Source organism: Rhagoletis pomonella, unplaced genomic scaffold (assembly GCF_013731165.1).
Source record: "Rhagoletis pomonella isolate Grant_MI unplaced genomic scaffold, Rhpom_1.0 Rhpom_scaffold_00001, whole genome shotgun sequence".
In the NCBI taxonomy this organism is placed as follows: Eukaryota; Metazoa; Arthropoda; class Insecta; order Diptera; family Tephritidae; genus Rhagoletis; species Rhagoletis pomonella.
Genome location: NW_023458555.1, coordinates 34508518 through 34525393, shown reverse-complemented (window position 1 = coordinate 34525393; position 16876 = coordinate 34508518). Strand labels below are relative to the sequence as shown.

At 34.9% G+C, this 16876-nt stretch overlaps 2 protein-coding genes across 3 annotated transcripts in view; one reads left to right on the top strand and one right to left on the bottom strand.

Annotated features, from left to right (window-relative positions):
• The first annotated feature begins 1639 nt into the window (after window positions 1-1639).
• Window positions 1640-3744, top strand: LOC118743221 (syntaxin-18). Of its 2 annotated transcripts, XM_036475791.1 has the most exons (3): window positions 1640-3054; window positions 3120-3341; window positions 3520-3744. In XM_036475791.1, exons 1-2 carry the CDS (start codon window positions 1975-1977, stop codon window positions 3306-3308), a joined length of 1269 nt encoding a protein of 422 aa, XP_036331684.1. In that variant the 5' UTR covers window positions 1640-1974; the 3' UTR covers window positions 3309-3341; window positions 3520-3744. The 2 variants fall into 2 exon arrangements, with proteins under 2 accessions (XP_036331684.1, XP_036331677.1); XM_036475784.1 differs by having other exon boundaries at window positions 1641-3054; window positions 3120-3744.
• A 6428-nt stretch (window positions 3745-10172) lies between these two features.
• The window catches only part of LOC118744734, a 44968-nt gene continuing 38264 nt past the window's right edge, over window positions 10173-16876 (bottom strand). The window contains exon 6 of the mRNA XM_036478028.1: window positions 10173-11870. Coding sequence (XP_036333921.1) covers window positions 11092-11870 — 779 coding nt within the window. The 3' untranslated portion in view covers window positions 10173-11091. The remainder of the gene's footprint in view (window positions 11871-16876) is intronic.

Below are 16876 nucleotides of genomic sequence, written 5' to 3'. Positions count from 1 at the left end.
CCTGTACAATTTTTAAATTGGGGCTTAGCAAGTTTTATATAAAAATACTACAAGCATTAAAGTCCTCGTACATATGTATATATTTATGTATGTACATAAATAACTAAAGTTCATTAAAATTGTTTCCTTTTTTTTTCAAAATAATAATCCAAATATTGTTAAATTAAAATATTTTACCCATAAATTTAATAAAAATTTTACACTAGTCAATAAATATATGACTTTTGATTAATATGTATGTATGTATGTATGTATCTGTTGTCATAGAATATTCAATAAAGTTTTCCGGCTGTCGGCCATCTTACAACACTCTTGTGAAAGCGTGCTACGCCATCTGATGAGCATATTTATAAAATCAGGCGTATGCACCCAAAAGTTGGAGGGAGGTGAGAGAGCTAAATCCGTCATCCGCACAAGATTTTACTCACATAGAACATCAACGCACCATGGGGCCGTTTGACTTTTTTCGTAGCAAAAATTTTAAGAATTTAAATTAAATATCTAAGCTTTAAAATGGATGGAAATATACAACAAGAGGGAGCAATGCAAAAACTTATTGTCAAACGGCCTCCCCCAAAATAGTGTCCTCTTAATACGCCTAGCGCTGTTGGCGGTTGAGTAAGAATAGCGGTGCAAGTATTTGATACCTTCCAGCTGTAAATCAAAGCTCAATGTGTTTTCGAGGTGCTGTTTGGTTCCGTATTCAAGATAACTTAGGTGCCCTCTTGGGTGTGCTGGCGGTGGAGCTCTTAATGTTAAATATAATTGCTTATCGCATTGGTATGCGCCGAACGTCACATAAAGGGTCAGCTTTTCACTGCACGGCTGTGTTATAAACTTAGTTTAAACGCTAGAGCTGGCTAGTTAAAACTAAGATTAGCCAATTAAATGCCAGTCAGCTGCTCAATATAAACGCAGTTTACGTAACAAACTGGGCCTAAGCATCTTAGTGAATGAATTCAAAGAACATCTGTGATAAGCGAGAGCAAATGCATTAAGCAGCGGTTAACAGATTATTTAAGCACAAGGGTATGATATGACTTAGAGCACTTTCAAAAAATAATGTGCACTTTTAAGAGCTTTTATATAAATCAATATTTCCCTGGAGTATGCATAAAATTTTTAAAAATTAACTTAATGATGTTCAAACACATATCTAGGATGCAATGACTTAACTAATTGAGATTTTCTCGAAACTATGATTATCGATTTTAGCAACAATTGTTTATGAACGCAGATATTGACTTTCCAAGATATTCAGAAGTTATATTTTAACGAATGCAAAAAAAACTTCATGCCGTCTATTGCCACTGAAATGCAAACATATATATGTACATATTATTTGCACACTTTCCTAACGTGAAAGGTTATTTTCATTGAAATATTTTGTACTAACCTCAAGCATAAAAATCTTCCATATAGTCGAAATAACCGGCAAAGGCTGCTTAGCCTACCGGATTTCTGGCAAACTAATCAAATTATTTAAACAATTTTCTACGCCAAGGTTCAAACAACTTGCCAGTCTCTGTGCACTTGTTTAGCAAAATGTATTTCACTAAGATATTCAAATAAATACACAAAACACTTCTGATATAAACACTCGAGTAGTTGGAATTTCATATTTGTTTAAAAGTTCCATTAAAAAAATTTGCAAGCTGCAAAATTCAGTTGAATTTACTCAACTTCCGGAACGTAAACAATTTTTGGCGGATTTTCCTCGATACTCGTTAGAGACTCGCTCACTAAGCACAATTCATGTACTTCGCTTACCAGCACTGCGCCAAACAGCTGACGGCAGCTGTCAAACGCAAATCAACCAGTGATGTGTCAACAGCGGACGTGGTTTCCTAGCATTTAGCATTTACAAAGAAATCTATTAATTATTGCATTAAGTAAAGTGGCTGCCTTACTATTCCAATTCGACCTTTGATAAATGTAGCAACCAATTCCAAAAAGACGTACCCACCAAATAAAATGGACATAACGCAAAAATTCAAAGCCGGTGTAATGACAGTGAAACTGCAACGCAAAGGTGAGCTCCCACCGCAGCCATTGGACAAACAACGAATTCTATCTAAAAGCGGCGTTGGACTTTCTGCCGGACAACGTGACGAATTCTCACGCCAAGCAAAGGATGTGTGCCACAAAATAACCACATTGCGTAATGTGCTGGTGGAGAATAGGGCGGCGTACATGCGCATCGGTCAACACCTGAAGAGTGCGACACACATGACGGACGAACAACGCGACCTCATAGACCGGGAGTCGGAAAAGTTTGTTACATTTTACACCCAACACTTGGCACAAATGCGTGCCGATTGGAAACGTGCAAAAAGAAAACCACAACAGCAGCAACATATGGAGGCAGTACTAGATTTATTAGAACGCTATTTGCGCAGTGTGCAGCAAATCTATTTGGATCAAAAACGTTATCGTGTACAGTATGAGCTGGAAACGTATAAGTTATTAAAATTGGCAGCTGATAAAAAGAAGATACCAGTGCGTCCGGCTGGTGAGCACAGTGGGCGACGCGTGATACGGCACTCTCCAAGTAGTACCACCGACGATGAAGATATTCCTGATGATTTACGACCACAAAAAAGCTTGAGTGATGAAGCTTTAGACTTGCAAGGTGATTGGCTAGATGATGATGATTTCGGTGACAATGACCGCGGCAACAAAAAAGTCATTAATAATGCAGCCGATGGTAAGTTGAATGGTTATAGTTACGTTGATAAAAGCACAAAAGTGAGTGGACCGCAATTACGGCATCGAAATCCACATGCTGAAGATGAAGAAAACATTGGTAGCGGTGGCGAGCTAAAGACGACACAATCATCGCAAAAGGTGGCGCTAGACGAGGACATACAAAAATCGCAGCAATTAGAGGATGAGGCTGAAGAGGCTAAGAAAGTTTCACCCGAAGATGTGCAAATGTACGAGCAAGAGAATGTGCAGCTATATCACGAATTGCAAGGGTTGGTGGAAGAGGTGGAACAGATCGAGAAGAATGTGGTGGACATAGCGCAGTTGCAGGATATTTTTACTGAAAAGGTGCATATAATTATTCATTTTTCGTATTTTATATTAATGTATTGGCGCATACTTTTTCTTCAAAGGTCTCACTTCAACAACACAACATCGAACGCATTGCCAGCGCTGTGGTCGGCGCAACAGAGAATGTCAAAGACGCCAATGAACAAATCCAGCAAGCTATACAACGCAATGCTGGCCTACGTGTATGGTCATTGTTTTTCCTTTTAGTAATGTCGTTTGCCTTACTCTTCCTCGACTGGTATTACGATTAAAATCGCAGTGCCGGTGGATTAATTTATGAATAGGTATGCATGCGGTATTAAATATGTATTTAAGCAAATGAGTGCACACGCACAAAAAAGAAAGAAATCTATAAGCAAAATGCTGTACGTTGATAATTTTTGTTGTAAATTTTAAGATATTGTAATATGTACTTGTACTCTTGGGAATGAAATTATTTATGGTATTTTTTTTTTGTTACAGGTAGTAATATTAAAGTTCACTTCAAGAATTTCTTATTATATTTAGTCACATTTGCATAAAATAACGGAGTTAGTTTGTGAAAGCCACATGAAAAATAATTTTTGTACCAATCTTAGCCTAAGTAATCACAAGATGATAAACTAGTAACTATATAATTTGTATCGTAACATTGCAATAATAAATGGCTGTTTTACAGCACTTAGTGAACTTACGGGTAAATGAAAATTTTAGTCTAGTTTTTCTTTTATATAGCAAAGAAACGTGGATGATGATGAAAATAGTTGCGATCTCGCGAAAGAACTATTCACCGCAAGATATATGCGGCATATATGACGATGTCTGCGTACGCAATGGGTACGGAAGGGGATGGAATGAAGAAGTTGAACCGAAATCGAGCTTGTGCTCACTTTAGGCCCACAGTACACCAATCATCTTTTCTGAGGCTCATCCAACTCAATGACGAATCTTGCTCTTAGTGTCTGCGAGTCGCATAAAGCGGATATCAATGAAATAGGTAATCGTTTTGGTAAGCTGACTCCGAACTTTTAACGGGACGGACATAGTCCAACGCATAGAAATACAATGAGCACACCGGCATAGTTGGACAAACTGTACGAATGAATGAGGACGCTGCGTTGAAAATGACCTTCATTTCACCAGCCATGCATGGATAATGGAAGCAAGTGCGCGCGAGAACACAGTGGATCTACCAAGCGCAGAAGGAGCTATCTACAATTGCTGTGAGAAACTTACTTGCGCAACCTCGCAAATTAGAGAGACTATGGAACAAGTTTCTTGGTTCCGGAGGTGCTTTCGTACATAGCTTTTGATAACACACCCATGATTCTTCTATTGAAGTTTATTGGCTCGAAGCAATTACAGAACAAACAAAAATTCGCTAATTAAGTGTTTTGAAATACCCTTATACAGTTGTTCAGGCTATTTAACTCGATTGGATAGCAGAACTTTTCTGGTTTAAAGGAGCGAATGCATTTTCTGCAATGAAAATGCAAAATGAGAATAATTTAAACCCTTGATTGAGGAATTCGTACCTACTTTGGCTACGTCAGTCAAACCCTCAAAAAGTTTGAATCCATGAACTTCTCTACGGAGTGTGTGGTATTTGCTTAACAGCTGCCGCAAAAGTTTATGGCTTCTCTTCAGCATGGGTATACCTTTCGACCGCTTCCGTTCCATTTAGGCCACATGAGTTTTGTATTACTTCAAGTGGTGATACTAGCCCATCTATCACTTGCTTGTATTTAGAGATACGTCCCTTAGAATGCGATTGCAGGCATCGAGCGGTATGCCTAAAACCTTCCAGGTTTGCGAAAACGGAAGAGATGTGCTCCCTTTTACAAGTTCGTTCGCCTTCTGGTTGCCGGGTGAGGAAGATACCTAAATTCTTTACCTGGTATAGAAATACTACATATATCTATTTGAAAAGTTTCGACTCGGTACACAGTAATCCGTTGCAAAAAGTTGAGTAGGACATGCCTATTATCATCAATCACACAGAGTTTGTGGAACTTTTCCGCTAACAACCACCGCAAGTTTAGGCATTCAGAATCAAAAGTCAAGTTTTTAAATTGTTATTACTATAAAGAAGAAAACACCGTTCTTTTCATTTATTGTTATTGCATATAAATTATTGCTTTCACATGTTAAAATTTTAGTTCTAATTTTTAATATTTTTCTTTGTTATAATAAAAGCGCCAGGCTTAGAGAATAGCCATATGCGGTTCACAATACATTCAGATATTTTTTTAAACTAATAAAGTTGCTATACAGTATACAAAGATTCAAGTTACATATTTTATTTTCTTCATGCATACAAATATTTAGTACAAACAACAACGTGCCTATGTATTTATTGTGTGTTTTTCTTGCTCATTGCTTTGCTTCAGCATTTCTTTGATTTGTTGTCTTATTATTACTATTATTATCCATTGTATTGGGCTTTTTAACATAAAATAAATAATTCGCTTTCATAAAAAGTAAAAAAGAAAAATAACTTATTATACAATAAACATTCGTATTTAAAAGTTTGATAATTTTTGATGATAATTTTCATATACATATGTATATGTACATACATATGTACTTGTGGACATAAATATGTAGGTATAAACTTTTATACATATAAATTCAATTATAACATGGTTATGTACATTTGAGCATCCTATACCATATATATATATGTAAATGTACGTATGTATGTATATATGTATGTATATATTTTTATTTACTAACCTACTTACGACATAATAAAGAAGTTTTTGTTAACATAAGCGAATTTTTTCACATATTTTTTTGCTTTGCTTCCACTTGGCAGCGCATTTTTCATACGACTAAATTGAGTTAGGATGTAAAAAAAAAGTAAAAATAAATTGTAAATAAAAAAAATATATATAGATTTTCATGCTTAACGTATTTTTTTTTTATTTTTTCGACAAAAATGCCGTTTGAAGATTTATCAGCGTGCGTCTATCAACAAAATTATGATTAGTTTTGTTGAACGAAATAAAAGTGATTTTTTTCCAATCAGCATAAACGAATATATTATTATAATATTTCGAATAAAAGAAATGTGTTTTTCTTGTTAAAAATTGCAATATTAATTGTTGAAAAAGTCAAATAGTATAAAACTTTAATTCATATGCGAACGAAAACTAAAAAAAAAAAAATCGAATTCGTGGATATACATATGTATGTAGTAGCATACAAAATAATAAATTTCTGGTATGCAGTAAAATGAAAGCGTCGATTTTTGAAGCAAATTTGCGATCAAATTGTGCTTAGTAAGTGCTGCGCCTGAAAGTAGGCTAAGTTTTAGAATGCATTCGGAGTGCGGTGCAAATTTTTGGTATTGAATGCATATTTTTTTTAATATATTTGTTTCTCATTTGGAATATTTTTATGTAGAGTTGACTCATTTGGCATTTTTTTAGTTAAATTTATTTTTTTAAAGTTTTTTTTTTTTTATTTTAGCCATCGTAATTTTTAAGCATTGACAAAGCCTTTTATTACTATTAGTTAAGTCAATTCAATTTATGTATCTACATTACTTCATCGTGTTACGTGTTAAGGAATATGTATGTACATATGTATTTATTTACAGTTAGCGATTCCTTTGAAATCGAAAGATTGGAAAACTCGAAAACTATTGCACACACAAATTTTGACAATTATGTGCGTAAAAGTTTCAAGAATTCGCGGTTTTGGGCACACTTCAGATTAAGGGTGTGCTCCCTAATAATCTTTAACTATTTTTTTTTGCAATAACAAAAAAATTAAAAAAAAAAAATGAAATTATTTAGGCACTAGAGTTCATTGAATTATCGCGTACATATGTTTGTATGCATCTGACGCATTATAACAAAAAATACTTGCGCAAAAAATGTTGACAAAAAAAGAAAACATACATTTTTTTATTTTAATTTGTTATACGCAAACCTAACCTACAAAAAAAAAATCCAATTACATGCATCTGTGGAAATACATACATATTTATGTATGTAACTGTGTTTTGACTTTTGTGTTTGGATCAGCCAATAAGAAGAAATAGTGGCCTTTTTTGAGAAAGGAAAATTAGTAGCGAGTTAACGAGCTAGAAAATGATACATAAGTAGATATTTATATGTACATTTGAATATATATTTCTAAATTTGTTAAATCAGTAAACTAAATTTATTTAGAGGAATATTAAATTTCAATGTGAATGCTTTTTTAACTTTAATTCAAACTGAATGAAATGGAAAGCTAAGAAATTTGTGTCGTGGAATGAATAATTAACATAAATTTATAAAGAAGATACGTTTATGGAACCGGTTAGCTTAAAATTCTCGCTGGAATACAAAAAAAAAAACTTTTTATAAAATTGAAATCATTGTGTGCACAATAATTTAATTTTTTTTTTTAAATCGAGCTATCCACTTGTGAATGTAATTTGCTTAATTAATATAAAGACCGCGTCAGATGAGAGGGCATTGCCCAAAAATTTGGCGTGGAAACTCATAGCATAATCAAATTTTTGTTCTTTGGCCAAAAGATGACGAAAAAATTTTCATAAATTATCTAAGAAATTTTGAAAACTGATTTATGTATACATGTATACAGAGAATGTTTTGTACCAATCGTGTCACTACTCAAGAAATTGTCGCGGCCATTTGTTATTTTATGCCAATAGGTAAAAAAAAAAATACAAATTTGTTACGAATGTAGCAATCGTGTAATTTGTGCTTACATAAAAAATACAAAAAAGGTGAAATATACAAATTAAAACAAAAATCATTTTTAATAAATGGAAGTGAAAGCACTAAAAAAATAATAATTTTCAGCGATTTAAAAAATTAAAAAAAAAACTATTTACCAAAAAAGAAATTAAAATTTCAATATTTCTTTTTGGAATTTAATGAGACAATTCTTTTTAATGTCGGCTCGAGGTCAGGGTGTATGTTACATTAAAACACATTGAATTGAAAATACTAAAAAGTAAATATTAATTGATTTTGTTTTATATAATTTTCCAAATTCATTTTTTGAAACTAGTTATTTTAGCTTAAGATACAATCTTATTGTAACAACGCAGCTAAAAAAAAAAATATTACATTCGTGGCTAAGTAACAAGATATTTTTTCTTTAAAGAAAACATATGTATGTATGTAGTTTTCCACATTTGTATTGTCTACTTATATACACATGTATGTATGTACGTCTAGATAATATTTAATATTTTAGAAAATTTGTTTGACATTGCTTCTCAAGTGTTGCACGAAAAGTCCCATTAAATGAGTTCAGCAATGAAAGCATACAAAATTTAAGCATATCAGCAGGATGCTTGAGCTTAAGACCTAGTGACGTTACACACACTACGTGCATGTCTGTACATAGACCATTTCGCGCTGGCGAACCCGGCAACTTAAACGTGCGAAACGGAACTTAAGTTCCCACGACAGTTGGGTCTACGTAGGCGCAACGACTCAAATTTATATCTGGAAAGGACTGTCACACACGTCAGCAGTCGTCCTCAAACGATCTTTGCGGTTGTTTTTTTGTATGCTGTTAAAACAAAAACAAGAAGATTAACTCTTAAATGCTATGAACCTTTCTGTACATGAGAAGAAGGTTATCGTTTTTTTTTAACAATTTTTATAGGTAAATCAATAAATTAATATAAACAAAAAAAATCTTAATCTCTAATTATTAATAATAGCTTGGCGCTTCCACATATATGTTAGTGTTACGCCGAGCTTCTCCTCCGATTTGTGGCATGCGCCACAAAAAGGGGAGGGACCTCTGATTACACCCCGGGCTAGTAAAAATCTTAAATTATTAGTACTTATTTTTCTCTTTCGACCAGTTTTTGGAAATTTCATTCAAAAGTCTTTTTTTTAGTAAGTTTAACTGTTTGCGTTTTTTGCTAAAATAAATTACAAAGATTCATGAATGTAAGTCACTTAAAAGCTAATATTATTATTATTATTATTTTTTTTAAATGAAATCTCTTAAAAAGCATACCTTATATTTACATATACATATATTTTGAGTGTAACTAAAATATTTAAATATTTAATGTTCTGTTTGTTTTTTTTTTTTTTGGCGCAATGGCTAATAACAGCTCAAAGTTTTCATTGAATGGAAGTGTACTTATCAATTATATGTAAATAAAATATTTATAGTATGGAAATTGCATTTTGGTGGGTGGGATAATCTAATAAAGAATGTATAAGTTGCTTATGCATCTATTTGTCTGTGTGTGTGAATACGAGTACACACGCAGTTCATTTTAAGAAATTCAAGTATGATCTCGTTTTAATTCACTTTAAACCTATATATATGTACGTATGTAACTACAAATCGTCACCTGAAATGCAAATATGTAGTATTTAGTTACGACTTTTATGTTATGAACGTAGTTAATTCTTAAATATAAATAGTAAGTGTTGAAAGTTTATTATCATCAAATTCATTTTAATAAAAAAAATTAATAAGAATGAGAATATGCTTGTTTGCATTTTCTTGTGTTCAAAATAATCTGAATTTAACTTAAGGACACCGAAAAAAATGTAACCTAAAAATTGTATTATTAGTTATATAATAAATAGAATTTTTTAGTTTTAATAAATTTTATTTTCTGATTTTTTTTGTTTTTGATTTCATTTGATCTTATTGCAATTTCTTTAATTTAATTTTTATTTTATATTTTGTTTTATTTAATTTCGCCTTATTTTACTTTTTTATTTTTTGATTTAACTCCATCCTATTTTATTTGATTTGCTTGTTTAATTAATTTAATTTTCTTTTATTTTATATATTTATGTTTTTATTTAGGTTTTATTTTAATTTTTTGTTTTATTTTTTTTATTAAAATTTTTATTTAATTTAGTTTCATAACTTATTTTTAGATATGATGTTTGATTTTATTTTACTTCTTATTTTATTTAATTCGTGTTAATTTATTAAATTTTTCCTTAGAAGAATGTTTATTATTTTTATTAAGTTTGATTTAATTGTTTTTTTTTTGCGAAATTTTATTTGAGTTTTTTGTTTTGATTTTTTATTTATTTTAAACATTTATTTTTACCATTTGCATTTTGCCAAATATTAAATTTTGTTATTTTATCTCAACTGTTTGTACTTGTATATATACATTTTTTTTTTTATTTATACATTTTCTACTTTTACATTTGCACCTTCAAGGTATTAAGTCGAGAGATTGCATTATTTTAAAAATCGATATTTATTTTCACCAATGTCTATGTGAAGTATACAGCTAAAAGCATAAGCTGGGCATAAATACAAGAACGTGAAAATATATACATATGTACGAGACTATGTATGTATTTATGTAATTTCTTTTTATTTGAAATTCTCCTTTTCAACGTCTAATTCAATAATAATAATCTAAGAAACAATTAACTTATAACAGTGTTTTTCAAAAACACAACTTTAACTATTTTAGTATTTTAACAAAGAAAGAAGAAAATTCATTAAACGAATGTCAATAAAGTATTAAAATTAGTAAAACATCGAATAGAGAAACAAATTTAATGGCAAGTCAATTAAAAAAAAAAAATATGCATATTAAAAATAAACACTAATTGCTTCTGTAATGGAATTGGTGGTCAACGTCATAGAAGCGTTTAATAAAGGCCTTGTTTAAATTAGAAATTCATGCAAGTATGAATATAAATTGATTCTGTTGTCCATAGTTGGTGTATGCATATATGTACATATGCACGTATGCAGTTAAAATTCGGAATATTTGCTGCAAATTCTCTTTCAGAAGTCATCGTCCAACGTTGTGTATATTTACATAGAACTTCTGTCCATTGTGGCGGCAGACCATTACGCAATTTTCAGTTTTCCCAAGCACACACACACACACTGCTCTCCTCGCGTTCGCCTCACACAGTCCGAGCATGTTCAGCCTCGGCACCTAACTACCTAACGCCACCTTCTTCTCCTCCCCCCCTCCCCTCCGGTGACCTTCTGCTGTTACGTTTCCGCACAGTAGTAGAGCACAATTGTGGGTGGCTTTTGGCCTACAATGTACGCTATCGCTTTTGACTATTTGGCGCTACTACTGCAACGATTCCCACTAACCTCAGTGGCATTTTGATTGACGACGATGTTGTTGCTGCTACTGCTGCTGGTAATTGTGCTAATATCTGAGTGATTCACATGATTGCTATCACCGGCAAAGGCATATGGACTGGCGCCAGTGGTGGTGCTAGGACTACAGCTGGCTGCGAACATTAAATCGTCAGCATGCTGTTGTTGCTGTTGGTGCTGCTGATGTAGCTCATGTTCTTGCTGCTCCTGTTCGTCGTCCTGTGCTTGCTCGTGCTCCTGGTCGTGTTCGTGCGCCTCAACATCCTCGTGCTCCCCTTCCGCCTCTGCATTTTCTTCATCATCTTCAAATTCATGCTCTTGCTGATGCGCAGCTACATTATCGTCGTCGTCGTCGACACTAGCCAACGCCATTGCTGTGACATCTTCATCATCATAGACTTGTGGTTCGGCTGTTTGTGGTTCATCTAAATTTTGTGGCGAATCGTCTTCAAGCAGCTGCTCCAATTCTTGCTGTTCATCGTGTTCTTCTGTGTGCGGTTGTTCAGTTTCCTCTTCTTCTGCTTCTGCTTCTGCTTCTGCTACGTGCGACTGGTGTAGTTCTTCTTCTCCAGCCATGGCTGCGCTTGCCTCTTCCTCCACCTCTTCCTCCTCATATTCCGCCTCTGGTTGAAGTTGGTGGTGCTGCTCTTCCTGCTGGTCTTCTTCATGATGTTGCAGCTGTAATGCATCCTCGGACATGAAAACGCCCAGTGGCAGATGTGTCTTCATGTGTGCTGTAGAAAATGGAAAAGTAAATGCGTTTTTAGTAATTACGACTATGTTTGAAATTCAATTAAAATTAGAAGAATGTAAATGTTGTAATAATATTGTAAATTAAGATAGTAGAGCAGCAGTAAGCCTGATCAATAGTATGTTTGGCTTGACACAAAGTGCAACCTAGTACATGCAAGTACACATTTACTTAAGAAGGCAGCAAGCAAATGGCGTAGGAGCTTAAAACTTACAAACTAAGCGCCTAAACTGCAGAGATGTACGTACATACGAATGCATATAGTAGGCAAATGTAGACATCAAAAGCGACATAAAGAAGATATATCTGTGTATGGTTAGCTAGAAGCCAACAGCTGGCAAAATTTGTAGAGGCAGCTATTTATGCACCTACATATGTATGTATGCATTTAACTATGTAGATATGTACATTTGAGTGGGTCGACTTAAATACTAATTATGAATTACATTGCGGATTATCTGCCTTAAATTATAGGTTATCCACACAGGAGCCAAATGTAATCAATTAATTATAAAGTTGAAATAAGCTGTTGTAAGTACAAAAGGAGGCAAGCAGATGTTAAAGGAATTGGCAAAGTGCCACTCCTTAAATGGCAATCAGGCACTCCTACTTGGTTGGGCCGATCAAGCGGATAGATATTATAGGACAATTTGTTCCAAGTAGGTTTACTTCCAATCAGCTCAATCAAAGTGTGGAGAAAATGGAAAAATATGCAAAAAAAAAATAAATAAAAAAATACAACAAAATAAAATACCTAAATTACTACGTATTTATAATGTAGTTTTTTCCATAGCTACATATTAAAACTCTCATTAAAGCTCCAAACATAAATTAAAATACTACAACGAAAAGCTTAACTGCAGTTCAGAGCTCATTTAAATCCAAGAATTTCAACATAAGGTAATCGGAAAGGTTTATTTCTCAACTTTTGATTTTCCCCCCTCGTTTGTTTGTACTTCATAAGAGCAATTACCTTCTTCGAGTCCTTTGAGTTTTTCCAATAGGTGTAAACTGCAGTTAAGGCTTGGTGGAAATGAATTATTACAATTGTATTTAAAGAATTAACAATTTGAATACTGATTTGTTTCATATTTCTGATAAAGTTATAAGCTCGCCAATATTTTGTTCAATTTTTTATTACTTGTTTTCACGGTAGCGAGTTAATCTGGAATTTTTAAGGAAAAATTTGTGAACCTACTATATTTGATTTTTAGATTTGCATATTAATTTTAAAGCGCATTTGAAATTAGCTAATATCAACTCAATTAACCTATGTTAACTCCTACTGAGTGCCGCTTTCAAAGTGGAAAATGAACTCTCATTCGAAATTTGCCTCTCGATTTTTAGTATACAAATTTGATATTTAACAGCCGAATGTGAGTCAACTCCGCACTGTAAAACGGCCTTTCGATGTTTATATTAACCCTTCTTTGCATGATGAAGGGAATTTACGATTTAGTTAACTAAAAAACCTTCATCCGGGGCGACATAACACTTACTCTTAACTTCAAGTTAACATTGAGAGCGAATGTCGATTTGAAATCAAATAAAAGTATAAGATCCGTTTGCTCAAGTAGCTTTCAAAATTTATTTTAACTTTAGGCAAATTTTTTTTAGAACAAAATTTGTGTTTAAAGGGCAGCTAAATTTTAAGACCGACTAGAGCAAGCGGCCCAAATACTTTCAAAAGTAAAGTTAGAGCTCCATACCAAATATTTAGGATGTTGTGGCTTTCAGCGACAAAGCCGACTTGACGACGCTTTAAAAGCTTGGTGAGGAGTTCAAACTTAAGGAATTTACGAACACAACAGTCATCAGTGTGATCATAATTTCGGAGCTCTAGTCTGGTGAGCAGCACTGAACAGAAGCAGTAATTAAAAAATCATAGGGTATACTCAGATATTTGCATATTTCGGCATAAGGGCGAACACCACTTCTCTAGAACTCAACATTGAGCGCTCAGTGGTTTAAACGATGTATTCAGCTGTAAGTTTAATGAATCACAAAATCGCAGTAACTTGCAACATCTGAGAAGTGTGAAGTGAAGCTCTAACTTTAGGCTGCATGCATAGAGTGCATGAGTACCCAGATATATCGACACAAACTAGGAAAGAATGACTCATCGAAATCAAAAATTATGTTATTTCAGGACTTCAGATCTAGGAGTCCTTTGCGGCTCCCTGATTGCTGCGGTGTCTTTCCAACAGCGATGTTTGCCATAAAGAAGGCAACAACTTTGTTAAACTCGCAGAGCAATACGACTCAATAAGAAAACCTTAATAATATGCTCGTTGAAACCCAAGCTGTACTGAAAGTTATTGAGAATTGTTTGCCATCACTAGGCCATGTGAAAATGAAAAGGAATTTGTCTCGACCGAACCATTTTCGTAAGGCAGTGGGCCTTGGGAACCCGTTTTAGGACTGGAGCCATGGATCATTCCCAAAGCGGGGAAGACGGGCCACAGTACTGCACACAATTTCAGACCCATCAGCCTCTCATAATGTCTTCTCAAAATAATCGAGAGGCAGATGACGCGACGTGGGCGTGTTATCCTAAGGTCGTTGCTTATACGGATGACTTAGTCATTCTGGTCGTGGGGAAATTCCTCTCCACGGCCAGCGAAATTCTACAATCAGCAATTAACGATCTGGCAGGGTGGGCAGAAAGAAACGGTCTAGGGGTTAAGCCCACTAAAACTGAACTTGTTCTATTCAACAAGCGATATAAAATAGACAAATTTCGAATTCCGTCCCTAAATGGAGCAAATCTTCGAATTGTCAAAAGAAGCAAAGTTTTTGGGGTTATTCTCGACTCTAAGCTTTCTTGGACTAACCGAACTACCGAAGAGCGGAGAAAGAAGGCGCTCAATGCGCTCTACTCCTGTAAAAGCTACGATTGGAAAAGACTGGGGGCTGCGACCGCCGATAATACAATGGATGTATACGGCGGTAGTTAGACCTATTCTCTCCTGTGACGGTTGACACCAAATCCTATCTACTCAACTTGCAAAATGTACAACGACAAGCATGCCTATGGACAACGAGGGCGATTTAGTCAACGCCCCATGCGGCGCTAGAGACTCTCCTGGACATTCCACCCATAGACCTATACGTTAAAAGTATCGCAGCTAAAAGCCCTCTACGACTCAGTGTGTCTAACAGGCTGCGAACAACTTTCAAGGGTCACGCCACAATCCTCGATAAAGTGGGGGTGAAGTACAGCAACTGTGACTCTCAGGTCACGGAAATTGACTTCAATCCAAAATTTCGGGATCCATTTTCCTGACAGAAATGACTGGGATTTAGTATTGCTCTGAGCGATGACGAAATACCCATATTTAAAGTAGGCTTAAAAATGGATATCGGAACAGGATCTGGCGTCTTTTCTCAGGAGTTATCTCTGTTAGAGTCCTATAAACTCCGGGGAAATGAGGAAGCCGACGAATGTGCTAGAAAGGGATCTGAGATGGGGCTCGGGGAAGCGATCGAGATCGTGAAAGCTCCCCTGCGATTTCTGTCTTCAAAAATCGAGAGACTGATTAGGGCAGCCACCAACAGTAGGTGGGAAAATCTGCATACCTGCAGAGTATGGAGCTCACTCTGGCCACGGCTCGATGAACGAAGAACAAGGAGACTATTAAGCCTTCCAAAGCCAAACGTTAGGCTTCTCACAAAGTTTTTAAAAATTCAAGAGTCTTCTACTATGTGTGCTAGATATCGGTAATGAGAATAAATGCAGAGCGGCTAAGAAGAAGTCAAAATTGTGCTTTCATAAAAGCGGCATTATTCCCATTTCTATTAGACAACACATTTATTAAAGACCTTTAAATACCTCATACTAACGAAACATGTTCAAAGTTCTACTTTTAACTCAATAAACGAGATGTAAAAAAGTACATTTTTGTTACGGATATTGAAGTGCAATATTTCTGCCCTAGAAAACGCGAAATTCCCTTTTCATCAATGCTACAACAATAAGTGTGTATCAATTTTTCTCCTTTAGACGAAATCTTCAATCAACTCAATTTCAACTCCAATCAGCAAAGCATCAACATTTTCCAGTTAGCATCTACAACAAACGTGGTTTTGGAATGTTGGCGCAGTCGAATTTCTTTTATCCTTTTATTACACAAATAGTTTACTAATGAACAGATGAAAGACTGTGCAGACTGCGTCAAAGAAGTGAGAAGCAGCAGTAAAGCTATTTGCTAATGTGAAACTTTTTTTTTTTGTTTTTTGTTTTTGGATTTGTGAATCAGCAGCAGCCGCCTCCAATGTAGCAAACCATGGCGAGAAATAAATGAAGGAAGGCAAGCAAGTTGGAAGCAAAGCGTCATTAAGTTTCTGCAAACTTATGGATGGCACAAACATATAGACAAACATTAACAAAGACACATTTAGTTCAATGTAGTATGTATGTATGTATGTATGTATGTATGTAAGCACATAAACAAAGAAAGAATAATCATCAAGTATTGGAGGAGTGTGTTTACACGCCAACAACAAAGCATGTAATTACAAAAATCGTGCGCTGGAGCATGATAAACTGTGAAAGGAAGCGAACAGCTGCTTGAACAGGAGACAATTGGCGGGTGGCAGGCGACAGGCGACAGGCGACAGTCGACATGCGATGGGGTACAGAGACAATGCGATGCGACGCGGCGCGGCAGAGCGTCGACGCACTAAAAGGACGCACTGACACTCGGCTTGGTAGAAAAACAAAAAAAAAAAAACAGGCGTTAGCAGCTGAATAGTGTGACTTTTTGCAGCTGTACGAGTATTTAAAATTGCAAACATGCTAGCAGAATCTAAACTTCATTAATGCGCGGTTGATGAGCAGCAGCGCAACGGTGGGAGCTGTGTGTGTGTGTGTGTGTGTGTGTGGCATTGTGTGTGGTGCTGCGCTGCGCTATCGGAGGACATCTTTGATGAGTCGGCTGATGGGTTTGTTTTGATAACTGCACAGCAGGCGGTGAAATTAGTTTGCGT

What these genes read in the sequence shown, in the direction of transcription:
- LOC118743221 (XM_036475791.1), top strand. Translation starts at nt 1,975, where the DNA reads ATGGACATAACGCAAAAATTCAAAGCCGGTGTAATGACAGTGAAACTG. An exon ending in AGGATATTTTTACTGAAAAG is followed by an intron (nt 3,055 to 3,119) that starts GTGCATATAATT and finishes TTTTCTTCAAAG; the next exon opens with GTCTCACTTCAACAACACAA.